Source organism: Periplaneta americana, chromosome 13 (genome assembly GCF_040183065.1).
Source record: "Periplaneta americana isolate PAMFEO1 chromosome 13, P.americana_PAMFEO1_priV1, whole genome shotgun sequence".
Taxonomy (NCBI): domain Eukaryota; kingdom Metazoa; phylum Arthropoda; class Insecta; order Blattodea; family Blattidae; genus Periplaneta; species Periplaneta americana.
Genome location: NC_091129.1, coordinates 109,512,814 through 109,539,546, shown reverse-complemented (window position 1 = coordinate 109,539,546; position 26,733 = coordinate 109,512,814). Strand labels below are relative to the sequence as shown.

The 26,733-nt window shown below is 34.0% G+C and overlaps 2 protein-coding genes across 3 annotated transcripts; one reads left to right on the top strand and one right to left on the bottom strand.

The window, feature by feature from the left end:
* Nucleotides 1-1,954: 1,954 nt before the first annotated feature.
* Nucleotides 1,955-21,533, top strand: escl. 2 transcript variants are annotated; one of them, XM_069843783.1, is made up of 9 exons: nt 1,955-2,313; nt 2,557-2,696; nt 5,396-5,567; nt 8,018-8,153; nt 10,207-10,370; nt 13,575-13,814; nt 13,902-14,054; nt 15,830-16,044; nt 18,048-21,533. In XM_069843783.1, the coding sequence occupies exons 1-8, from the start codon at nt 2,182-2,184 to the stop codon at nt 16,028-16,030; spliced, it is 1,338 nt and encodes a 445-aa protein (XP_069699884.1). In that variant the 5' UTR covers nt 1,955-2,181; the 3' UTR covers nt 16,031-16,044; nt 18,048-21,533. The 2 variants fall into 2 exon arrangements, with proteins under 2 accessions (XP_069699884.1, XP_069699883.1); XM_069843782.1 differs by having other exon boundaries at nt 13,575-14,054.
* LOC138712230 (protein NDUFAF4 homolog) lies at nt 17,007-26,331 on the bottom strand. The gene is made up of 4 exons (XM_069843784.1): nt 26,005-26,331; nt 25,797-25,888; nt 18,009-18,228; nt 17,007-17,558 (listed from the first exon to the last, which is right to left on the bottom strand). Exons 1-4 carry the CDS (start codon nt 26,147-26,149, stop codon nt 17,392-17,394), a joined length of 624 nt encoding a protein of 207 aa, XP_069699885.1. The 5' UTR covers nt 26,150-26,331; the 3' UTR covers nt 17,007-17,391.
* Nucleotides 26,332-26,733: the final 402 nt, after the last annotated feature.

Below are 26,733 nucleotides of genomic sequence, written 5' to 3'. Positions count from 1 at the left end.
GGAAGCGCCTTATCTAACGAAATTTATAAGCTTATACTTGCTATTTGGGAAAAGGAAATTGTACCAGAACAATGGAAGGAGTCCATAATCGTACCTATCTTTAAGAAGGGGGACAAGATTAACTGTAGTAACTTTCGAGGAATATCACTTTTGTTGACGTCGTACAAAATTTTGTCCAATATTCTTTTGAGAAGATTAACTCCATATGTAGATGAAATTATTGGGGATCATCAGTGTGGTTTTAGGAGTAATTGATCAACTATTGACCAGATATTTTTTATTCGACAGATAATGGAGAAAAATTGGGAGTATAAGGGTAGAGTGCATCAGTTATTCATAGATTTGAAAAAGGCATATGACTCGGTTAAGAGAGAAGTTTTATATGATATTCTTATTGAATTTGGTATTCCCAAGAAACTAGTTCGATTAATTAAAATGTGTCTCAGTGAAATGTACAGCAGAGTTCGTATAGGTCAGTTTCTGTCAGATGCGTTTCCAATTCACTGTGGGTTAAAGCAAGGAGATGCACTATCACCTTTACTTTTTAACTTTGCTCTAGAGTATGCCATTAGGAAAGTCCAGGATAACAGAGGGGGTTTGGAATTGAACGGGTTACATCAACTGTTCGTCTATGCGGATGACGTAAATATGTTAGGAGAAAATCCACAAACGATTAGGGAAAACACGGAAATTTTAATTGAAGCAAGTAAAGAGATAAGTTTGGAAGTAAATCCCGAAAAGACAAAGTATATGATTATGTCTCGTGACGAGAATATTGTACGAAATGGAAATATAAAAATTGGAAATTTATCTTTTGAAGAGGTGGAGAAGTTCAAATATCTTGGAGCAACAGTAACAAATATAAATGATACTCGGGAGGAAATTAAACACAGAATAAATATGGGAAATGCCTGTTATTATTCGGTTGAGAAGCTTTTATCACCCAGTCTGCTGTCAAAAAATATGAAAGTTAGAATTTATAAAACAATTATATTACCGGTTGTTCTTTATAGTTGTGAAACTTGGGCTCTCACTTTGAGAGAGGAACATAGGTTAAGGGTTTTTGAGAATAAGGCGCTTAGGAAAATATTTGAGGCTACGAGGGATGAAGTTACAGGAGAATGGAGAAAGTTACACAACACAGAAGTGCACGCATTGTATTCTTCACCTGACATAATTAGGAACATTAAATCCAGACGTTTGAGATGGGCAGGGCATGTAGCGCGTATGGGCGAATCCAGAAATGCATATAGAGTGTTAGTTGGGAGGCCGGAGGGTAAAAGACCTTTAGGGAGGCCGAGACGTAGATGGGAAGATAATATTAAAATGGATTTGAGGGATGTTGGATATGATGATAGAGAATGGATTAACCTTGCTCAGGATAGGGACCAATGGCGGGCTTATGTGAGGGCGACAATAAACCTCCGGGTTCCTTAAGAGCCAGTAAGTAAGTGTTATTATTATTATTATTATTATTATTATTATTATTATTATTATTATTATTATTATACTATGGATTATAATAGGTCCTACTTCATTTTCCAATGGGGGGTACCTACTTGGGTTGCTTATATCCCTGATCATGATCCCGATGGCGGAGGAAGGGGAAACGGGAGTACTCAGCGAAAACATACTGTACCACTGTCACAACGTCTTTGTCCATCACGCATTCCACTTGGATTGACCGGGACTCCAACCCGGGAAACCAGCGTGGAAAGTCGACATTCTAGTCTTTCCGCAAAAAGGGACATTACAATGTTACAATTGTAAGGATGAAAACAGCACAATTTGCATGAGTTACATAACATTCAATAATTTATTCTTTGTCGTGTTCATCATTTTGTGCAGCTCCGGACCTCCGGTATTATGCGACTCTACTGATGCGATGTTGAACTACCGGGATGATGACCTATGATTGATAATCTTTGATTTTAATATGTTCACTGCCGGAAGACCGATGGTGGTTCTGAATGAGAATTAAGCGCGTTGTGTAAATAGTATTGTATAATAAACTATTTTGTTTTATTAATCAGTTTTATCTTCATTGTATGAATTTGTAGATTATTGTAAAGAAAAGTTGCCAGTATAGGAAAGCGATCATGTACAAAGGGATTGAGAGTTTTATTATTGTCGTTATGGTTTGAACGAAGTGGAAGAGGAGGTTATGGATATGGCGGGTGTATGCCGGTGGTATTTATATTTTTGATCGGTGCAATGTCACCAGGCTCTTCTTGGACGAAAACGAAAGGAATGAAAAGCTCCCACATTAGTTCTGAGCCATCAACAAATACAGAAGATTCAGGAGACGATGCAGTAAGGATGAGTTTTAACAAAATCTTGGCTACCGAGGAGTGTTGACTGCTGTTAACATACAACTTTACATTTAATAGGCCTAATTTGATAAATTATTGTGAGAAACACTTTAGAGTTAGATTTAAGATAATGCATAATTGATGAAACATTCTATTGAGTAGTAGAGAAACAAATTTTTTGAAGAAATTTCTTTTGTCTTCCCGTTTCGATGTAGTGTAATTATAAAGTTTGAAATTCTTTCAGGATGAGACTTCAAGTGTAGGTAGCACTTCTACAACTGACAATACATCACGAAGCGAGACACCCACTAACAAGGCAAGGAAAGGACGTAGGGGAAGAAAGAAAGTTACGAAGAACAACATGAAGCTTCAGTACAAGTTTTCGTACGTATGATATATTTGCTCGGAATTTGGTGAAAATATTGGATTTCTTTATTCTGGATATTACCAGTATAATGTTGAGTGAAATTTCGTTCGACTGAATCTAGATTTGTTGCCAGTCTATGTAAAAAATATCTGATATGCCTAATTTCCAAGGAAAATCGCTTTTCCTCCCTCACCAAACCAAACCTAACTTAAAAAAAAAAATAGATTTGTTGAAGAAAGGAGATCGACAGTGCCTTGAAAATGTTGTCGTAACTTTTGATTGATGCCTTTGATTTAATGCGTTTTCAGTTTTTCTGACGTACGTTTACTGAGCATACAGAAAAATAGCCTAACTTAGGCCTATTTGTTGTTTCGCCTATTAAACATTGGGTTAATTATTAACAATAACTGATGTAAAGAGATAATTACCAGTTAATTGAAAACTATGTCTAAATTAACATTATTTATTAATTACATTGTACCGATTAATTAATTTCCCTATTTGTTTGGAAAGTAAATGGATGTCTTTTGCCGTGAGATACTATTATATTTTGACAACTCTAGATGTCATCTTACATAAAACGCACCTTACTTTTGAAGCGACAGAGAGAGAAAAAAACACTATATAGATCTATCGGGGTTTGCAGTCACGATAACTTTCCTTGTGTTTAAAATTCCAGATATGCTGGCGCCTCACATCTTTTGTTTGAAGTATTGTGTTTCTCAGTTTCTGTTTTTGAAACAGGTTGTTCTTGTTTATTATTTATATTATTTTAATGTACCGAAGTACATATGATATTTCCATGCAGATATTCTGCGTCATCATACGATGTAAGAGCAATGGAACGGAGAAAAATTCTCTCCGGCGCCGGAGAGAATTTTTCTCCGTTCCATTGCTCTTACATCGTATGTTCTTGTTTAGCCTATGTGCTTTTTGTCTGTAATTGTGGTCTTGTTTGTATGGTAATTAGACTATTACATTGTTCACCGTTGTGGCTATGTGGATAATATGTATGCACTTCCCAAGCAATCAGTCCAAGGCACAATACCCGACATGGGCAATGGAAGAAATTTATCCATGTGATTCAGCAATAAATTTGGCTCCCCAATTGCATCATGATGCTGGGTGGGTACCAGTCCTATACACTGGCTGATATTTCAGGAGAAAATTTCTTCGCCCATGAGTACTTGAACCAGTGTGCATTCTGTAACGTGAGTCCTAGGCAGGATGCCTTAGACCACGATGCCATGGTGTGGGACTAGTAGTAGTGTCATTATTACTAGAGGATGGATCTGTGTGCATTGTCCCTCAAGGTTAGTATGCGTGGACTGTGTTGCTACTGCTCACGTTGCTTCTAACCTGTTTCGTTTTCTAATTGCACACAGATCCGGCCTCTGATTATTAGGCCTACTATTAAATCTGCATTCAAGAAAACCTAACTTAAGAGGATTGACTCCATTTTGAATAAGCAAAATTTCAGATAATAAGTGTATAAAAGTTAACAGATTAGAAACTGACTGATAAGTCTGTAAATGAAAGCATAATTTCTTTAAGAAAGAGTTCGAAATTTTCTTTTGAGTCTTTTGTTCTCATGTTTTTCTGATATTAATGTTACACTTCCTTAGTAGTAGGGGTAAATTTAACCAGCTTGGATAAACAGTAGGAACGTGTTGTTGCCCTTGCAAGTATTCCTTTGACCTGCTTAGTGACAACTACTTGTCTTCAGAACTGCTTCTATTTTGCCCGTTATGTGTTGAAATTAAAAATAAATATAATATGAGTGTACTGTACATCATACATAAATTTTATATTTCACAATTTTTGTGAAAAGATTTATTAAATCTACATACTTAGTCTTCAACAAACAAAATTTGATAACACAATCTCAAGGGAAAAAATGGAACTTTCTGGATCATAATCTACAGTCAGTTCCCGATTTACCACGCAAATTGTCTGTAGCTGCATTTAGATTGGCAACAGGCCATGACTGTTTGGCCAAGCACCTGCATAGAATAGGAATATATCAGTCCCCTAACTGCTCATTGTGCAATTCAAATCAAGAAATGGATTCAGAGCACCTCAAAATCTGTGCTTCAGTGGCTGACCATGACAATATCTTTGAAAAATATTGGAGTGCAAGAGGTCAAATGACTTTATTATCAAATGCCTGGCATTAGAAACAACAACATATTTCACAATTACAGTAGGCCTACATACGGTAGTATAACTTCTAAATTTCTTCATGAAAATTCAGTTAATCAACTTACAAGTTTCAGTTAAACCAGTTTTCGGTTGACAGAGATTTGGTTAACGGAGGTTTTACTCTATAATATATAAATTATACTTATTGTATAGGCCTAACACTTCAATAGTGATGAGTGATTTCTGTACAGTCTTATTGTTGTTGTTGTTTAGTTAACTGTCCTAAGACAGGTCTGAACCTCACAAGTGATACCAACAAGCCAACACTTAAGAGGCAACTAAGCCAGGAGATAATGGGATGGGGTGGCTAGTTCCTTTCCCCCTCCATTGCTTACATTGCCGATTAGCTACATATTACACTAATCAGGCGTCAGATGCATACAAACAATTGTTCTTCCTCTAACACATCGTAGATGTACTGCCTGATAATAGATGTACATATCAGCCAGAACCTCAATCAAAGGTAGTACAGTCTTATAATATTAATAAATATGTATTATTTTATTTTTTCTAGGACAAGTGTTAAGGAAGACCATGGCCAGCCCTTATTTGGTGCTCAATTCAATCATCATTTGAAAGAAGGACAACCTTTAATATTTGCAGCAGTAGGAAGCAATCGAGTTTCAATATATGAATGTCCTGAGGGCAGTGGAATTAAGTTGCTGCAATGTTATGCTGACCCAGATGTATCCTTTATGAAAGAAATCTGATATACCTATTATCTTATCTTTCACTATAGATTTATGGACAGAAAAGCTGAACATATTGTATACAGCAGTGTTTCTCAACCTTTTTCAACCTGAGGACCAGTCAGATGTCTGAAATAATTCTACCAGACCACTAATTTATATGGGTCTAATTTTTTACTTATGTGTATATTATTAACATTTGGGACATACTGTACCATTATCTATATTAATAATAAATCTGTAGCCGAAATTTTTCTGGTAATTTTCGATTTTCCAAAAATAATTGGTCCTAACATATATAATTAACCACCCTGAAACCGAAAATCGCTTTTTTGAAATTTTTGTTTGTATGTCTGTCTGTCTGTTTGTCTGTCTGTATGTTTGTTACCTTTTCACGCCATAATGGCTGAACGGATTTCGATGAAAATTGGAATATAAATTAAGTTCGTTGTAACTTAGATTTTAGGCTATATGGCATTCAAAATACATTATTTAAAAGGGGGGTTATAAGGGTGTCTGAAATAAATCGAAATATCTCGCTTATTATTGATTTTTGTGAAAAATGTTACATAACAAAAGTTTCTTTAAAAATAATTTGCGATAAGTTTTATTCCTTGAAAAATTTTGATAGGACTGATATTTAATGAGATAAATTAGTTTTAAAATTAAAATAACTGCCATCTAAGGCCGTGTAATGAATTAAAAAACAAATGACTTCGTCTATAAGGGGCCTTGGACAGCAACAATCGAAAGCTATGAAAGATAGCTTACAGAGAATGTTTCTGTGTTTGTATGAAGTAATATCGGAAGCTAAATTAACTGATTTGTATAATTAATTATTATTTCACCATTGGAAAGTGTAGTTTCTCTAGATGGACATAATGCTATAATGTTATTACAGTAACTTCTGATATAATATAATGTAATATAATATAATATGTAATATTATATAATATAATTTAAGTTATTTGAAGGGTTCAGAACCATAGTGGGCCAAGCACCATTTACTGAATACGTAGAAAACAAGGGTTAAAATTAAGTTATTACCATAATTCAATGGAAACCTATAACAAGTAAAATAAAATATACACATTAAATCTAAATGATGTCAATCTTCATTAAACTATGGTTGCATGTAGTAAAAATTAAGAAACATGTTAAAGGAATTGTCATTGCACCAAATGAGTGTCTCTGGACCAAAATGATCGCATTTTAATTATTTGGATGCAATTTAAATTAAGTAACATATTAAACGATTTATCCTTCTATCAAACACGAATGTTCCCTGGATCAAATGTCCTATTTTAATTATGTAATTACTTTATATTTATTTCTAATGGGTGCAGCGGAGCGCACTGGTACAGCTAGTAACATGATAAATCTAAAAACATGTTTTGAATTCCTACGGAAACACAGTTATTAAAATTGGAAGTGAACTGTTAAAAGTGAATTATATATTAAACAGACTTTTAATATTTATTAATCAAATGAATAATAATATTATGAACCTATGAGAGTAAACTACGGAAAAGAAAGAAAATATAATAATATTATGTTATTGTTCACTGTTAACGAGATGGCTGAGCTTGTCGCTTCTTGCAGAGTTCCTGGATATCTGGTTCAATATTAGTCAAATTCAGTCTAAGATCGGCATGCACATTAAGTCAGTTTCTGTATTTTTTTTTTATTTGAAGGAGCAATGAAAATCCTTTCTCATAAAGGTACTAGATTGTTGAAAACTGCATGACGGTTTTCGATGCTTCTTCAGATAATTTGGGATATTTACTTCTCACTGAAGGCGGGATCCAGAGTTGAGGCAAACCGAGATCACAGAATTGCATTTAAGCTGACGTTATATTGAATAATTTCAGCCCCGGAACAATTTTTCCCTTGAAATTATTCAGGTCTGCTTCATAGGGAGCTTTACCTGAAAGCTAGATTTGCATAGTATATTCGTTACTGTAGATACATTAACAGAAAACCACAATTTCAAGTCCCGCAGAGTTTGTGTGCACTCGATGTGAGCTTCTGGTGTCTTGTTAGTCCACTCGAGGTATGTGGATAAAAAGGAAAAGATTGAGACGGTGCCGGGTGAAGTTCCTGGGTAGCTCAGTTGGTAGTGTTGGTGCTCTAAGCCAAAGGTCCTGGAATTGATACCCAGCCCCGGAACAACGTTTCTCTTTAAATTATTTCAGCAGGTTAATTGTTCAGACTTACAACCAAATGAAATTTTGCAAGAATTGAAAGTAACCCCATTAAAAAAATAATGAATTGGAGTGAACATGTAAACCAAATGTCAGATCAAGATACCCAAAATTAATAATGAAGAAGAAGTCTGGACCAAGAATTAAGTGATAAAATATTTTAGTATCTGAATAATGTTTCATTTAACCCGTCTTTAAAAATATATATTTTTCTCCTATTTGCTTTTCTTTAACATATACCAGCTTGATGAAAATTACTACACTTGTGCATGGTCATTTGATGAGGATTCAGGAAAACCGTTGTTAGCAGTTGCAGGATCTAGAGGAATTATACGAATTTTTAGTCCAGCAACAATGAGCTGTATACGGCATTATATTGGTGAGTATTTTAATTAAGGCTAAATAATAAAATTATAATTAACAATTTCTTATTTTAACAGCAAATTGGTGTGTTGTATTTTAACTTCTGTACACATGGTGGATGATAACAAATTTCTGTACACATGGTGGATGGTAACAAATTTCTGTGTGATATGGTTTCTACTAATTACTGCTTTGTAATTTTGAGATGTTCTGTTTTGAATGCTTTACAGACCATATGAGGAGCATCGTTTCAAAATGTGTTTACTCCATTCTGAAGAAGAAAGTTGAACTTGTAGCATTTTTTTTACATTCTATGAATGCAGAATTCAAATTTGCAACAACAGTAACAGTTTTCTCGAATATTAATATGATATTTAAAAGGAAGTGTTGGTTCAACGTGATTACTGTGTAGAACAGACCGGATCTTAAAAAATACTAAGATGGAGAAAACTCATTTTGAAACGATGCTCGTAATATAATCTGTGGATAAAGATGCTAGAGCACTTACACTGATTATTATTTAAATAAATGGAATGTGTGATTCCTTTAAACCTGATAATTTTGTGTAAATTAGATTGATTTAAATTAACAACTTACCTAATTTGATGGGAATTGTATAATTTTCGTAACCTAATTTGATGGGAATTTAATAATTTTCGTAACCTAAGTTGATGGGAATTGTATAATTTTCGTACAGAAGTAAGAGTTGTTTCCTTCTCTTCTTTATTTATCATTTACATAGCTGTTGTCATATTGGATCTGGAAATCAAGGCATTTAGAATAGTTGTCAGATGTTCGTAATTAATTAGAGCAGTTGAGAGAATGGCCACCAATTACTTTAAGAATGCAGAATTTTTAGTCACTGTTAGTTTTAGCTATTAGTGGAAAAGGAAGTAATGGAGGGTGATAAAAACATACTTTTGTCATTTCACATGTAAGATAGAGTAAAAAATAAGTTACCAGCATTTTTAAGCCATGAAGTTGCTTATTACGTTGGATTTTCCTGGTTAGTTGTCCCTCTGAGCTTGCCGCAGGACACAATGCTTGGGTTTTCCTTGTCAATTGTTTGTACTAAACCAGCTGCACAATTCTGCTGATACTTTTCATTGTCAATTTTTGCTAGTGAGTTGTCTGAACTAGTATTTCCAACCATTGCTAGATATTCAATACGACAACGCATTTTCCTCATTGAAATGTATCTACTGAAGAAGTCATATAAGTTGTGTTTGCTCAAATTTCAGCAATGTGTTTTAGAGGCTACACAACAATTGTTAAATTATTATTAAATAGGTAGCGAGAAACAGGTTATATTCTCAGTAAAAAGAAACTTCTCCAAAGCATAAGCACAATGGGTCATATATCTTAATTACACAACTTTTAACACTATATCACTTAGGAATACAATATATATATATATATATATATATATATATATATATATATATATATATATATATATATATATATATATATATATTACTTTCATGTGTTAATTTGAACTAAGTTTATAAATATCTAATTGACTAGTTTCGATTAGGAGCAGAACACATCACAAATACCAACCACACCTACAGCAACATAGACACAAACATGGATATTCTACAGAAAAACCAGAAACTAAACATACTGGAACAATACGAAATATACAGATACACAAAAAACATCCACAACAAATCCTCAACACACAACTGAATTTCAGAACACATACACACTATTTGACTCCACACTACACAACACAAACACATCCCCACCAGGGATGAAGACACCAGAAGATGCAAGGACCTCGCAGTTCTGAAGATGGCTCCCAAGCCGAAACTAGTCAACTAGATATTTATAAACTTCGTTCTAATTAACACATGGAATTATATATATATATATATTCCTAAATACAATGGGTCATTAATTTGCTTAATAATCGTAAAATTTTGGTGATAGCTATATCATTTGGCTAGTGTGGACATGAGTAATTTTTTGCTTCTGTGCATTGATTGTGGAAACAAACACATAATTCAGTTCCAAACGTTTAACCTTTTTTTTTCTGTTTATAATATTTAACTTTTTTTTAACAGGCCACGGTCATGCTATCAACGAGCTGAAGTTCCATCCCCGTGATCCTAATTTGCTATTATCTGTATCAAAAGATCATGCCTTGCGGCTTTGGAATGTTAAGACAGATGTATGCATAGCAATATTTGGTGGAGTTGAAGGTCATCGTGATGAAGTCCTCAGTGCTGTAAGTGGAATAATGGAAAATATTTATTGTATAGTGATAATTTAATTAAAATACTCTTCATCTATTAATTATACTCATGAGACAGACTAGTACCCTTTGTTGTATTTATGAGTTAGGAACTGAATGGGTTTGGAATCAAGAGTGCATAGAATTACATTTTTTTTTTTTTTTTTTTTTTTTTGTATAACTTTCTAGTGTCACGGAATTTGCATCTTTCAAATATGTGTCGTACAGTTCTCTGTGCTTGGCTCTTTCATAATGTTAAATAATACAGAGAGATTATTCATGCATGAGTCAGCTTTCCCCTCAAAATGAGTTTTCTCCTTGTAGTGCTTTGCTCCAACCAACACTTCCTTTTTAACATCATATTAAGAATTGAAAAAAATTCGATTTGTTATGTTAATGTTGCAGATTTGAGTTCTGCTTTCATAGAATGTAAAAAAGAGTTACATATTAAACTTGTTAAGAATGGAGAAAACACATTTCGAAATGATGCTCCTCACATATCGTATACAATCTTTTAACATTTATATTATCGGTACTTGTAAATGCCGATTTTTATAAACAGAAAAATAAGATAAACGACTGCAATATAATTATGCGAATCCAAATATAGTAAAATCTTTCTTAACCGGACTTCAGTTAACTGAAATCTGGCTTATCCGAAACATGCCAAAGAAACAGTCAATATATTCTGTTTATCCCTACAATATTTTGTTCATTCCCTGTAGCATGGCTACAAATTTAAGTGTCAATGTCCTCACAACAATGTTTTCCATCTCGATCCCCCAAACACTTGTTTTGTATAGTAACCTGATGCAGCCAGTTCCGTTAAGTGAATCATCCTTTTCGCCCCCTTCCTCCTCCCCTCACCTACCCAGGAATTACAGGATTATGGTGTGTGCATTCGAGGTAAGTTTCCAATTTCGCATTCATTTTAGTTGTGTTGCAATTTTCGTATTATTAGTATGTGTTACTTTTTAGTTACGTGAGTGCATGTCGAGTAAAATGATTATTGGTTGTAAAATTGATGTGCAATTACAATATTAAATTCATTGAATTTTTGTTTATAATTTACATGTTTAACGATCTCTTTTCCTTCCCACTTTTACCGAAAATATTTCTCATTATCTGAAAAATCATATTATCCGAAATGGCTCCGCCCCCTTTATTTCGGATAAACGGGGTTCTACTGTATATCTTCTCTCTCTCTCTCTTTGTTTTGGCATATTAAAGAATGCCTTTTGTGTGCAATCCAGAAAACGAAAGATTATTATTTTTTATTTTGATGTGTGATAAATTATTTATATTTGTCTTTCAAGAAAATAAACTAAGGAAAGTAAGCGATAAAACTGAATTATTACAAAACACGTAAAAACATATTCCATAAACAGCATTCTAAAATTTCTCCTGCTGATACTAGAAAAAAAAGAAAATAGTGCAAACACTAGTAATACCCATTTTGATTATTGCGATTTTCTACTGACCGACCTCAATGTCAACCAATCACAAAGATCACGTGTTCATAACTCTTGTGTTCACTTAGTTTGTGATGCCTGTTGTGCTGACCACATTACTCCATTCTTGCAAACTCTAAGCTAGCTTTGACTTAATGAAACAAAATTTTCATCTTTATGTTCTCCTTTTCTGGTCTTCCATACCCCTACACCCTAATTACCTACGTACCTAGCCTCCCGCTTCACTTTTCCATCATATCATAATTTCTACACATGCATACAGCCATGTGCTGGTCACACCTAAACATAAAACATCAACATATTCATCATCATTCACTATCTTGCTATCGTGTTTGTGTATACCCTACCCAATGATATCAGAGATTGTTGGAATTTAACAATATTCAGAAACAAACTTTGCAGTCATTTTCTTACTGAGTAGAGTACAATGCAGTCAGCTTAAAATTGTAACTTTATTGTTAAAGCTTCGAAAATGTTACTGTTCTGTTTCTCTCCAAAACTGTGCAATGTGTCACTTAGCTTTAGATGTTTACCTGCCAACCTAATCACTAAATTATCATATTAGGCAATTAATGTTATACTTTACATTTCATTTATATCTGTGATTTATCTCTGTATAGTAGAACCTTACTATCTGAAGCTTTGTTAAAAAATCTGATCCACCTTCATCACGTGCATGCTTGTTGCTGTAATATGGAGCCCATCTGCCACAGTTCCCGTCTCTCTGTCACACTCTATTGCTCAAATGATGGTTACGCAAAATGATGCAACATCGTGAAACAGTTGTCACTTAGGACTTCTTCAAAAAATAACTTAAATATTGTTGTTTCTTTTTTAGCTAAAACAATCGAGTCATAACACTATAAAAATTACAATAAAATATCCTTAGCTGTAGGTATTATTGGCTTTATTTCGTATCTTACGATTTTTCCTACTACACTGTATAGTCCAAGGTATTCCAAATTCCTAATCCCCCTAATACTTCGGATTACCGAGATTCTACTTTATTTGTATTATTTTCGTTTTTTTATTTGTACTTTTCTTTCTTTTTCTTATTTACTTGTTTTCCCTGCCTTTGTTTTTTGTATTTGTATTTCTAGTGGTGTGGCAAAGGCGGCTTGATGGTCTTAACTAGACCAGATTAAATAAATAAATAACGTGAAAGTATGTGTCATCTTTGTGACATTCCCTCTTCTTCTTCTATTCCCTGTTCTAATGATGAACTTGTATGTTGATCCTTTATTTGTCCCACTAGAGCTTTGATCAGTTGAATACCGGTACTGCTCTTTTTTTTCTAGTTTGATGGTTGGACATTGAAGTGGATGACCGTTTGCCATACTAGTATCAATGTTATGGTGCATGATCCAGTTTGGCGAATCTTTCATATTGGTTTTGCAGAGATGTGCTACTAATCGTGTTTGTATTTAGTCAGAATATGGCTACTCATTTCTGTCTTGGTTTTTATGAATGCTGTTTCCAAGTGTTCTCTCCTTGCATGATATGAAACTTGCATTCCTTTTCATTGCAGGAATGTTCCCTTTCTTGCATGGTAGCCAGTGATGCTATTGCTTACATTGTTGACGGAGACCTGTTCAGATATTTCTCCCAGATCCCTTCTTTCCCATTTACCCCACACGAGACATGGGAGTTGGAGAACTTGGAGCTGGACAGTGATTATTAAAAATGCCTTTTCTGCTGATTTTATGTTTTTCATTAACATTGACAGGACTTCGACCTTCGTGGTGATCGCATTATGTCCTGTGGGATGGATCATTCTTTGAAACTGTGGAGGCTGGACAAAGAAACAATGCGAGAAGCTATTCGTGGATCATATCAGTTCAATGCTGCTAGAAGTCTGAGACCATTTGACTCCCTAAAGGAACATTTTCCGGACTTTTCTACTAGAGACATTCATCGTAATTATGTTGATTGTGTTAGATGGCTTGGTGACTTTGTTTTATCAAAGGTACTTATTCAGTGCAGTATTTTATTAGATCATTATGATTATATATTACACAATACAGAAAATGAGAATTTTTTTTGTGTTTTACAGTCTTGTGAGAACTGCATTGTGTGCTGGAAGCCAGGACGTCTGGAAGACAGGGAACTGCGTTCCAACGAGACAAGTGTTACAATTATTCATCGTTTTGAATATAGAGAGTGTGAAATATGGTTTGTCAGATTTGCGATGGATTTCTGGCAAAAGGTAAAGTAGTTATGTGCTGTATGTTGCGGTATAAATCAAAGTTTACGGTGTTCTGGGATGTTGTATGTGTTTTGTGTCCATTTGTGTTTACTAATACTCCTAGTTACATGCTCAACTATTATAACAGTAATATGCTGTTGTTGCAGATGAGTTTATCTTTACTTCCACATATTGCAGACATAATTATATTTCTGATGTATTAATGACGTTTTGGAAACAAGTATAGAATGTTTTTTAAGTAAGTGGTTATATTAAAGGAACTGTGGAACTTCGATGATTATTATTATTAATTCATACTATTAAACGAGGTTAAATTAATCACTTACACCCATTTATAACAACAGTTCGTTTCAGAAATAAAACTATAAAGCAGTAATCTGGATGTAGGCCCCATGGTCTGTTCCAATCTTAATGCTGTCATTGTAGAAGTCTTGTAAGAGACTGACCTTGAATTCGTCTTCCATTGATGGTATTTCAGGATTAAATGTGGCAATCTGCTTCTGTCCATTCAATGAATGTATTGAATGCAACTACAGTGGTAATTTTGAGTTCTGTCTAAAACTGGGTTTGACTTTGAATTCTTAAAAAATTCCCGATTTTTTATTGTAGTCTTGCCATGTATGTTTTGTTGCTCTTATCCTGGATTTGTTTTGTTCTCTTATTGCCCAAATCTCATATCCATATAAAAGTGTAGGTATAGCTAAAATGTTATATATTTTCAATCTGGTTTGTTCTGAATTTGATTTGGTCTTATAATTTTGTTGAAAATAAAATTGTTTGGAGAAACTTTGCACACATAAATAAGCATTAATATTAAAATACATCAGTATAACTTAACATGTTATAGTACTTCCTTCATTAGCATTCTTAAAGGAAAGAAGAAAGTATCTAACATCAACTGGCGATAATGTTTGTAAGTCACCCAATAAAATGCAGAATTGCCTATTTTCAATAAGGAAGGCGCAGATTAATTTATACCAGAGATATTGTATTTTTACATCTAACCTTGCATTGAAATCTCCTAAAAACAGGTACCGAAATTTCGAGGTCTTGCTATAAAATGCAGGCTTGCATAAAATTGGAAAGGAAAGGCAAGTCAGTAATTAATCTATATTAATCATTGTTCTTAATATTCTAAACTTCTAGTTGCTGTTGGCATAATTACACTATGAAAATACACAAGGCTTTGGGTGTTAGAGGAAAAGAGAAGAGGGATGGGGAGGGAGGGGAATTGAGGGGTAGGGTAGAAGAAACATGAAAAACCAAAAAATATTCTTAATGTTTACTACTGCACACCTCTGTGAGAAATTTTGTCTATAATTAACAAGTTTGAAAATCTTAAGTTCTAAAAATGAGTCTGGACAGACTTTTAGAGTTCATTATGAATGTACTATTTTCAATGCCAAGAACTTACCTATGGAGTCACTGTTTCTCGTCCATTGGTGTCAGCTCCTTGAATATTAATTTTCAAAATAATCTGTTACATGCATATTATCTCATACATGGAGTTCCTGGCTGCTTTATTTCCTCATCTGATGGAAGAATTCTCACGATTTCTTCTATCAGAATGTTCATCACATTTGCTCGAGATTGAATCTACGTACCTCGTTTCCAGTTCATTAGATCACTGGTGTAGATTTCTAAACATAAACTGTCTACTTAAATTTGTGTTAGGTATTGTTATGTTTTAGTGTAAAATTCATTACTAGATTTTACACTCCTTCAGAGTATGTAATGTAGAATTGATGCAATATCATGGTTATTTCTCTTTACAGATTTTAGCTCTTGGCAATCAAGTGGGACGTACATTTGTATGGGACTTGGATGTAACTGATCCAACACAATCTCGGTGTACAACATTAACACATCCACGGTGTGTGGCTGCAATTCGACAAACTAGTCTCAGTCGAGACGGATCAGTGTTGTTATGTGTTTGTGATGATGGAACTATTTGGCGGTGGGACAAAGTAGTATGATTATCCACAGTCTTGTAAGTACTGTACTCATATATTCTTTTTTTATTTACATATATGTACAGTATATACTGAATTTGAATAGAAGAAATTAGTTTACTGTGAATCTAAGTTCCCTAAATACTTCATAATCCAGAAATGCAGCATGGTACTTGTAATTGGCATGCATGGATGCTGACAGAATTTCAGTTGGCTGCAGTTGCAACTATTTTGCTTCTTTATTCAGGGAAAAAAAAGCATTACAAAAACTATTTTTAACAGTTCTAATGCCCTCAATTTCACATAAAATTAAAGAATATACTCTCATCTGCTAAGACATAATATCCATATTATTTTATGAACTCCCAGATACGTAAATTCTAATGTTCATAACAGTGAAGAGGTTACTTCTTTACTTGGCAAAATAGCTGTCATGTCTTTGTGTACATTATTTCCTATAAAAAAACTATACTTATGTAAATTATTTAAATTATTCCATAGAAATAAAACATCTTGTAATCCACTTGTGCCTGTATAGAAAAGTTCATCTCATCCTTTGGAAATACTGTACCTATGTATGATTTGAGGCTTTCTCGGCGTTGGTTCGCTAATATGTTTTCGCGGGATATCAGCCGAGTTAAGATTTTGGAATGCTCCAAGCTTTCGACTGCTATCTCTGCAGCCATCTTCAGGGAAGTGATGTCCGAACATATAACCTTTCGACTTTCTGTTCGGACATCACTTCCCTGAAGATGGCTGCAGAGATAGCAGTCGAAAGCTTGGAGCATTCCAAAATCTTAACTCGGCTGATATCCCGCGAAAACATATTAGGGAAATACTGTACCGTATCGTGATTAAAAATTGCGATTATTAGCTTAGGATTTGAGAGTTGTTTTGTTTGTAATGTTGAGCAGTTCATTATTTATTACTACAGAGTGTACTACTTTACCTCGCACTGATTGAAGGTTTAACATTTGATTATTATATGACACAGGAAATATATGCTTTGCACATTTAATATAACTGTTGCAATTACATTAAATTCTACAACTTTCACATTCAATGTTCCTTATATACATACACTTCAGTACATTGTCGAAATACAGTATTCATTAAATATTTATTCAAACATAACATTCTTGCGCAAAATTTGCTGCAATATATTATTGACATTTCAAGTACTTTTCTTAAAAAGTATCCATTTATATTACATTACAAACTGTATGACAGTCAAATATGTACCGTAGTTCTTAAATCAGCTTCCTGGTGGCACAAGCGAGGATCCATCTCATCCAACAGAAAGACTTACCAGCTACTTTGTGATGATAGCACGCTGCTAAATAAATAAATAAAGCTTTGTCTACTCTTTTTCATATATGGGTACATTAGATTCCTTTATTTTCTTGATGCTGCAATTTTTCCTCTTGAGGCTGTATTAATTTCTGTGTGCTCTGCGTTTCTGAAGCTTCAACCTCTATTTTCTTGGGAATCTTCTTGCCCACTTTTTCAGGAATATGAACTTGAAAAGTCCGGTAATAAAACAGGATCTTTTCTACAAAAGAAAATAAATGAATTTACTCAAAATATAATGAAATCATAGTTTAGACCAGCGGCCATCAGCACAGTGCACTCTCAGGTTAGCGTCTCTTACCCGCGGATATTACAATGCACTGTTTACCCGTTACCCATTCAATGAGTGCTGATGACCACTGGTTTAGACATTCTCGTGAGGATAGTATAATGTAATAATAAAATGAGAATTTTGTGGTCTTTTAGTGGTCCAAAGTTGATTTTGAGTACTAATCTTACATTCAATGACTTTTAACGCACTATTGCATATTAATGCTATTTTAAAAAAGAATCTGAAGTTTACAGTATATACAATAGTGGGAAATGAAGGAAAATTAATAAATGTCTAGTAAATGGCTAATAAACTAAATACATCTTCAGCATTTTTTTCTAGAGATAAAATTTGTTGGAAGTGTTGTAATTATACAATTACCTAGTTTATCTTGATTAATGTTATATTGTTTTGCTATAGCTGCAGCTGTCCAAGTGCTTGGATTTTCCTGATGATCGCTGATGAACTTGATTGCTTGCTTGAGAGTAAATCTACCCTGAGGAACCATTCTTGGCTCCCTGTATCCGTATACAGGTTCTTCAACTGCACTCCGGTCTTGCGGAAGTGGACGAGAACTGTCGATCGGAGATTCTTCTACAATCTGAAACGAACAAAGAACAGTGCTGTGTAAAATGAACATACTTCCAGTACCTGCTTTTAATAACTGAACATTCCAATTTTTATCATAGAGGAATATGAGACATGTAGTTTCCACTTTTTATTTCAGTGAAAAGTTTGTTAAAATATTTACCAAATGGCACTTTATAGCAATTACATTTTACACTACAGGATATATAGAAGAGCATTAGTGAATTGAGTTGGATATAATAAGCCAATTACGTTTTTAATTATTAGAACTTTAAGAAATGAGGCAATCTGCATCTCATTTTAATATATGGAGTTATTCGGAAGTCAGGATCCTTTTGAAATCGTTGAAACTTGGTTTAAATAAAGTTTATATAAAGTTGTTTAGGAACATATGTAGTATAGGTGCGATCAAGGTAATTTTTGTAGTATATCAATTTTTCAGGTTATCAACCAATACTACTGAAATGAAAATAGTGGTGGGTCGCACCTGTAATATATCTGAGGTGGTGTTTATTTACTTAAACGATTAATATAAAATCCATGTTGTATGATCATAATTTTTTCTCCAAATATTAATAGCCTGTAACCTTAAAAATGAAAGATTGCTGGCCTCACATGTCAAAACTAACATTTTAGAGTTCTGAATTTTCTCAGAATGTTGGTAAATTCTCTATGGCATTCAAAATAACATTGAATGGAACCAATTTGTATCTGCGGAGACAAAAATAATCATTTAGAGAAATAAATTTTCTATGAAAGTGGGGGGGGGGGGGTAAAAATTTGCTTCAATAGCTTTGAATTTCGAAATAGAGATTGCCAAAGTAACTGAAATTAAACAAATGAAAAATATCGCAACATTAATCTTTTTGTAAACCACATGTTTTAACAAAGTTTCAGCAACTTCAATTTTTGCAAAAATTTTCTTGTATTACAGAATGAATGTTCATTCACTTCACTCGAAAAAAAAATTGGGAATGATTGAAAAAAAAACTGTGTCCTTTCAATCAGGCTAGAATAGAGAGCTCTACTATACTACAAAATCTAAAGCACAGATGAGAGTCTCTTTGATCCTATGTAATTGATGCGTACTTTGTATAAAAACATAAAACTATGTTTTTAACGTAGAATTCAAGGACAAATGGATTCAAGTGCCTGTTTGTTATAGTTTCATCTTGTATCATAATCTAGTAATTGGTAGTGACACCAAGGATGGCTTTATCGTTTAATTATGAATAAAAGTCTGAATATATGACCTACTACACCAGCTGCAAAGATTTATGATAAACAGTGCTACTTTCATATAATATATTGTATCTTACTGTTACTTGGATTTTCCTCTCGTCCCCCTTACAATAAAACTCGTCCAGTTTGTGTCTGATACTACCCTCTGAAATGCGGCGTTGCTTAAACAGAGCACAAAGATATATAAGGAAAGTTATTTAAGACTTTGCAAATCTTTATAGAATTATGTCTTTCGTGGTTGGTCTTCTTTTTTTAATACGTTCTTGTGTTACATATGAAACCCTCAAAGAAAGGAACAGATTTCTCACTGTATATTGTGTGCCAAATATAAACATAATGCTACTAATTGGGAAAATAATTGTTCTTAGAAAGTTTCCCATGTCTCATATGGTTCAGCCTCTATTCAAATCTTAGTTTTTATAGAATAGGCAATAACTACAATCATTAAAGGCAATAAACAAGATTATCTGCAACAGCAAATTCATACATTTTATAAACATTAAAGAAAATGTTTTGTGAATGACTTTTTACGTGTAGGAGATTTCAGGATTAAATTACATTGCAACGACTAGCATTTTCGCCAGGATGCATCTGTTATTGAATATAGTGAAAGTGAAATTTGTCTGTATATACAGTGTGTGTACAGAATATATCTTCTTTAACTTTCTCAATAAAATGTAACATATTCTTGCTAAGTGCTTCATTATTTTATTTAGGCATTGTTTTATGAAGGAATACGATGAACTGGTCATGCAGATTGTTCTGCCTTAATATTTAGATAACCTTAATTTCATTGTAATGGCTGATCACCTAATTTCTGTTCTTATGGGACACTAAGACAAACCACAAATCGACCCTCCCAAGTACTAACATTGTAACTCATTTTTTTATGGTTTTGAGTTGTCCTAGTTAATATGGTCTTAAATTGTTTCTTTTTCTCCCAGTACTATCATTGTAACTCTAAACCTCCCCAATTGTATGTAAAATCTTATTGGTATCTACATATCTATATACACTAATTTACACGATCATTTTAAAACTTAATTTTCATCTCCTGCAAAATGTAAGAAAGTGAGTTACAATGTTAGTACTTGTGAGGGTCGAAATATTTTAAGTTTTAAAGAGTTATGTTAAAGAAAAAAAAAAATCACAAGATCTTAATCTCTACTGATTGTACAGGTGGACATGTCTGCTTATATGCCACCAAGTGGCATGGAAAATAAGCAGTAGTAATTCAATATATCAATAACAATGTACTACTTTATATACCGTACTCAATAGTCGAAAAATTAATTTGAAGTTAAAGCAACTACAAATAAAAGCCAAGATGAAAAAAAAAAAATGTTTATCTTTAATAATAAAAGTTTTAATATCATGAATTATGTTCATTATATTGTTTTTTAATTAAGTGGTTTAAATACCAAAGTTTCTAGCTTTTATAGGCCTATGTCAAAGTGTGCTAGTCTTGCAGCTTGATATCAAAACTGACTTCAGACTTAATACTTTGTTCTATATATTTAATTAAAATCAAAGTACAAGAAATTAAAGGGCTGACAATATAAATAAATGTTTTGTTTTACGTGTTTACTCAGCAATACTCTGCGGACATCTCCACGTTTTATTCTATGGGTAGACGAAATCAAACTCTAAAAAGAAATGTAATATAAGTACATATTTATTAACCCTTTGAGGAGGGGGAGCTTTTGGGCATTAAGTGAATTTTTTTAATTTGTATTTTTATATTTTTATATCACTTGTTTTAATGAAATATGCATTAATTGCAACTAATTGAATTGTATGTTACAATATTTTAAGACTGCTATTATCTGAATCACAGGTGTAGATATACACAATTATTAGTAACAGTACATCCACGCTCCTTCGAAGGGTTGATATAATTTTATTATATTAAGTAATTGTAAATATGTCAACTTTTTATAATACAATACTTGCGTAATTAGACATTGTACCTTAATTTCCCTACTGGGATGTAGTTGCTGATCTCCAGAACTCAATATCGAAATATTATGTATAGTACATAAAATTAATTTGCCATTAAAACCTTTATTTAAAGTATTATTGTTCTCGAATTTATTTTATACGATCACACTGTACTTCAAACTGCACAAAAATGAAGCTTGACATCAATTACAGAAGAGAATAAGCTTAGCCTACTCTATAATTACTCTTCTCAGAGGAGAGTTTCTGTACTTCAGAATTAAACTAAGTACTCCCTTTGGAGCCTACATATTTACTCCAATTTTGAAAACAGTGTGTAAAGTGCTCCTTTGAAATTGCTTTCAGCTCTCTCATTGCATTTTTCTTAATATTATCCTCGGCCTGCAATCTTTTCCTTATAGCGATTTTAGATTTGGGAAAAAGCCAAAAGTCGTAGGGAGCCAAATCTGAACTGTATGGAGGATAACAGACTGGGTGACAGAATATTTTCCCCAAAAAAATCTGCAAGAGGCATGATGAACCAGCCAGTCACCACTTGCTCATAGCTATGGCCATTTTCTTCTTCCTATATCCCTTAACTGGCAAAGGACTTCGATGTCATAATCTTTATTTAACTCCAAATCCATTAAATCAATAGACAAGCTTTATAAAGACTATGAAAAATTATGGATGATTCAGAATGAATATGTAGTTGAAATACCAGAGGAGACAGAGAACACTAAAAACTCGATATGCAGGAAAGACTTCGCCTCTCGATGATATTGAAATTGTATTTAACATAAATTTAACAGAACATAAGAGCATTAAAAAAAATTATCTGGCTCCAGGTGAACTGACATTACATTTGAAACAATTCATAGTTTACATCCTGAACCAAAATGGCTTCATTCATATCTATATTATATGGGGGGTGAAACTTCGATATCTCCTCACACTACACAGGGGAGAAGAAACTTATTTAAATCGTTGAAAATAACCTCAAAATAGTAACACACCACTTTAGAAGAACATGTGATCACTGCGAAAGTTATTAGCTCACCCAACCCACTCTAAATACCTTCCCAATTCCCTATAATGCATAGCACTCTATAGGGATAATTAGCAAAGCAATATCTTTAGCATGATGTGGTTTGTGGATTATCCCAAACCCCCTCAGGTAAGTCATATACTCGGTCAGTTGAGGCCTACTGCTATAAATAAAAGCCATTGACAATAGATATCTCAGTTATAACAGCCTCACAAAATATACCAAATGAAACTATGACGTAATTAAATAATTAAAATACGATCACTTGGTTGACGGAACATCTAATCTTGTTGGGAAGGTTCGACACACGCAGCAGGGGGTCTACGTCTTCTATAGTTTGTTTGGGTTATTTACAAGAAGTCGTCACTGAACGATTCACATTATTTCCAGGTTAGTTGAATCAACTCATCTAGTGAACGATATAAATCTTTAAAATACCAGGTATCTCTCTCCCTTCTCTTGTTACTTGTGAGCCATCCCTAAACCCCGACCTCCACACCTAAGAGCGCCGGTCCTTATATACCTGTCAGTCAAGGCCTTCTGACAAATAAAAGCAATTGACAATAGATATCTCAGTCATGACAACCTCATAAAATATCCTATCAATTGAATAATCGATCTTGCTACGTACAACATAATTATATTATATTATTACCCATTTCAGCAAGTACTGACTACCACTGCAAAATACGATAATTTGGTCCAGGAAGCATCGTCTTTTGGCACAAGGATGATTTATGTAAAATGTTTCTAAATTATTAGTCTTTTAAATACCGGTATATTCTTTAATAAATCACTGAAAAACAAATGTGAATATAGGAAGTGGAGTGAGTACGAAATTATTATTTTTTGACGCATAATTTTTACGTAAATAACGATAAATAAAAAGGGATTATTAGCAAGTACGTACACTGCGTTTGTCAAATGCGCATCACCATGCTTTCCAAAAGGCACTTTTCAGTGCCCGACACCCTGCTTTTTTTTCATCATGTGCTACATGTCGGATCATCATCGGGGCTTGCAGCCCCGATACCCCGCTTTTTGCATCATGTGCTACACGTCGGATCATCATCGGGGCTTGCAGCCCCGATACCCCGCTTTTTGCATCATGTGCTACACGTCGGATCATCATCGGGGCTTGCACCTCCGATACCCCGCTTTTTTCATCATGTGCTACACATCGGATCATCATCGGGGCTTGCAGCCCCGATACCCCGCTTTTTGCATCATGTGCTACACGTTGGATCATCATCGGGGCTTGCAGCCCCGATACCCCGCTTTTTGCATCATGTGCTACACGTCGGATCATCATCGGGGCTTGCAGCCCCGATACCCCGCTTTTTGCATCATGTGCTACACGTCGGATCATCATCGGGGCTTGCACCTCCGATACCCCGCTTTTTGCATGTGCTACACGTCGGATCATCATCGGGGCTTGCAGCCCCGATACTCCGCTTTAGCCCCGATACCCCGCTTTTTACATCATGTGCTACACATCGGATCATCATCGGGGCTGTCTTACAGCCCCAATACCCCACCTTTTTTCATCATGTGCTACACGTCGGATCATCATTGGGGCTTGCAGCCCTGATACCCCGCTTTTTACATCATGTGCTACACGTCGGATCATCATAAAGCCCCGATACCCCGCTTGCTACGTGCAACACAATTATATTATATTATTACCCATTTCAGCGAGTACTGACGACCACTGCAAAATACGATAATTTGGTCCAGGGAGCATTCTCTTTTGCCACAAGGATGATTTATGTAACATGTTTCTAAATTATTAGTCTTTTAAATACCGGTACATTCTTTAATAAATCACTGAAAAACATACGTGAATACATAGGATGTGGAGTGAGTACGAAATTATTATTATTTTTTATTTTTTGGCGCATCATTTTTACGTAAATAACGACAAATAAAAACTAACATGCCACATAACATTATTTTAAGAAATACAGGAAACAAGCATAAATAATATTTACCATTCTTAATGATCGGGGGATAGGAAAAAAAACGTATGGAATAGAAATTACATAGAAATGTGCGTGTAATAAACAATAAGCAAACCATCTTCGATTAATCATTTCAAAACAACGTGAATATAGCGTGGATTGTGTAGGAAAATAATTTCTTATATGTTGTTCCCAATGTGCATCATTGTTAACTTATGAAAACAAATGAAAATTAACATGGCATATAAACACTATTTGAAGAAAGATGGGAGATATTAATATTCATCGTTCTTAATGATCTTTGGATGGAAAATAACAATGAAATAAGTATAAAATAGAAATTACATACAGGTGAGCATATAAAAAACAGTAAGTAGAATTATTTATTTGATTAATAAGCTTCAATTACTCCAGGTTTAGTGTGTTGTGTAACAATAGAAAATGGAATCGTTCACAGAAGTGAACTATAAATGATGCGAATCGTTCAGTGCATCCATCTTGTTGTGTAACAATAGAAGTGAACTATAAACGATGTGAATCGTTCAGCGACGACTTCTTACAAATAACCTTCGTTTGTTATCTAAAATCTGTTGGATTAACTCCATTCTACACAGAGTGTCTGTGAAGTATGCACTACAAAACTGAATTGCTTTTTCTGGCGCCACCATTTCCATGTAGACTGACAGTGACACTATATATCTCACAGCAAGGGTTACAGAGTTCAGTCGAACAACTTATATTGTGAATAATGGAAAGGATATTTTGTGATAACTTAACTTGATTATAGCTTGATTACCGCTGCTTCTGTAACGAATAATGCACTTAGTGGTAAAAGTAACAGCAGCAGGCCCTAGTAGTAGCAGTAACATTTTCAATTGAAGTTATTCAGCCGTGGGGCTGAAGCTGGATGGTCTATGGCGAGTCCTCGGCATCAACCCCTTTGATTTGATTACCTGGTTGGGTTTTTCCGAGGTTTTCCCCAACCAAAAGGCAAATGCCGGGTAATCTTTTGGCGAATCCTCGGACCTCACCTCATCTCACTACATCTCGCCAAAATATTGTAAAAAATTATAGAAAATTACTAAATTGTAAAACTGTAAAAATTGTAATTGTAATATTGTAAAATATTGACTTAAGCTTCATTGCTCATGTAAGATCTATGGAATAAAATAAATGAATGAATAACCGCAAGACACTGACGACACAACATAACGTACCGGCATGTCATCTCGTATCGCAAAGTCCATACCGTACTTTCCATGCGTTAGGTGTTCATCGACTAAGGAACACAGGGTCATTCTATAGGCTAACTTATATGGCAATAAATTTTTTGCAAGACTTAGGAGTCTACCGAACGTAATAGAAAAGGTGTGCCAAATATATATTACTTACCGCAGGATCTTGTGATCTCACAAATACTTGCTTTAATCTGTCGTCTAATTTAGAATCCTTTTTGTATTGTTGTTCCAGAAACTGTGGGTAATCTAGACAAGGCAAAGGAGTAAGGTTATACACAAAAGCAAGAGCTCTAGATATAAAAATTAATTCCTTTGCAAAATAGGACACAATGTAGTCAGATGTAGATTATTAAATACCTAACCTGCTTTTAGAGTTTCTAATTCCTGTTCTGTAGATGGATATCTGGGTGCCGGTTTTGGTTTTTCCATTGATATAACCTTATGTGCTCTATTTTCTACATTAAATCTATTGGCTTTCCGTTGCATTACAGACAGCACTTTCCCCATGTTATGTTGTAAGATTAACCAGTTTATCCTATATCAAAAAAGTCCTACTCATTGATTAATATTCTAACAGTACAGAAGTTTGCAGTTTTTACTGTACTCACGTAGCTTAATATTAGACTTGATTTCTAGGTTAATGCGGCTATAGCGCAGCGTAACCTTTGCAATTTTTATCTAATAACTACACTTGCAGTACTTTCCAAAGATAGAAATCTTGAGACAAGAGAATGGTTTTACTTTCGGCAAGGATTATACTTTCATCCATATAGTCCACCTTTAAACAATATATCCAGTATAGAAATGAAAGATGTGCAAGTATAATGAATCGTCAAAAGCTCAAAATTTTAATTACATATCAATTTTTTTTGCATTTTTTACTACATAGAGACGTAATTTGTATGTAGAACAAAGTTTGGTAAAATGTTACTCTCGAGCCAACTTTTTATCGTAGCGGGTCATGTAATTTCTTTACAAAATTGAAAATCAAGAGGAAGATCAAATATGAATAATTTCTTACTAATCTTACTATTTACATATTTTTTTTTGCCGAAAGTAGTGGCGATGAATATGTAAAAAAAAAAAAAAAA

Excerpts from the sequence above, each read along its gene's own strand:
- LOC138712230 (XM_069843784.1), bottom strand. The coding sequence starts at position 26,149 with ATGGGGAAAGTGCTGTCTGTAATGCAACGGAAAGCCAATAGATTTAAT. Across the intron at positions 25,889-26,004 it reads ATTAGAAACTCTAAAAGCAG|ATTACCCACAGTTTCTGGAA; the intron begins GTTAGGTATTTA and ends TGCCTTGTCTAG. Across the intron at positions 17,559-18,008 it reads CATTAATCAAGATAAACTAG|AAAAGATCCTGTTTTATTAC; the intron begins GTAATTGTATAA and ends TTTCTTTTGTAG.
- escl (XM_069843782.1), top strand. The coding sequence starts at position 2,182 with ATGCCGGTGGTATTTATATTTTTGATCGGTGCAATGTCACCAGGCTCT. Across the intron at positions 2,314-2,556 it reads AAGATTCAGGAGACGATGCA|GATGAGACTTCAAGTGTAGG; the intron begins GTAAGGATGAGT and ends AAATTCTTTCAG. Across the intron at positions 10,371-13,574 it reads GTGATGAAGTCCTCAGTGCT|GACTTCGACCTTCGTGGTGA; the intron begins GTAAGTGGAATA and ends TAACATTGACAG.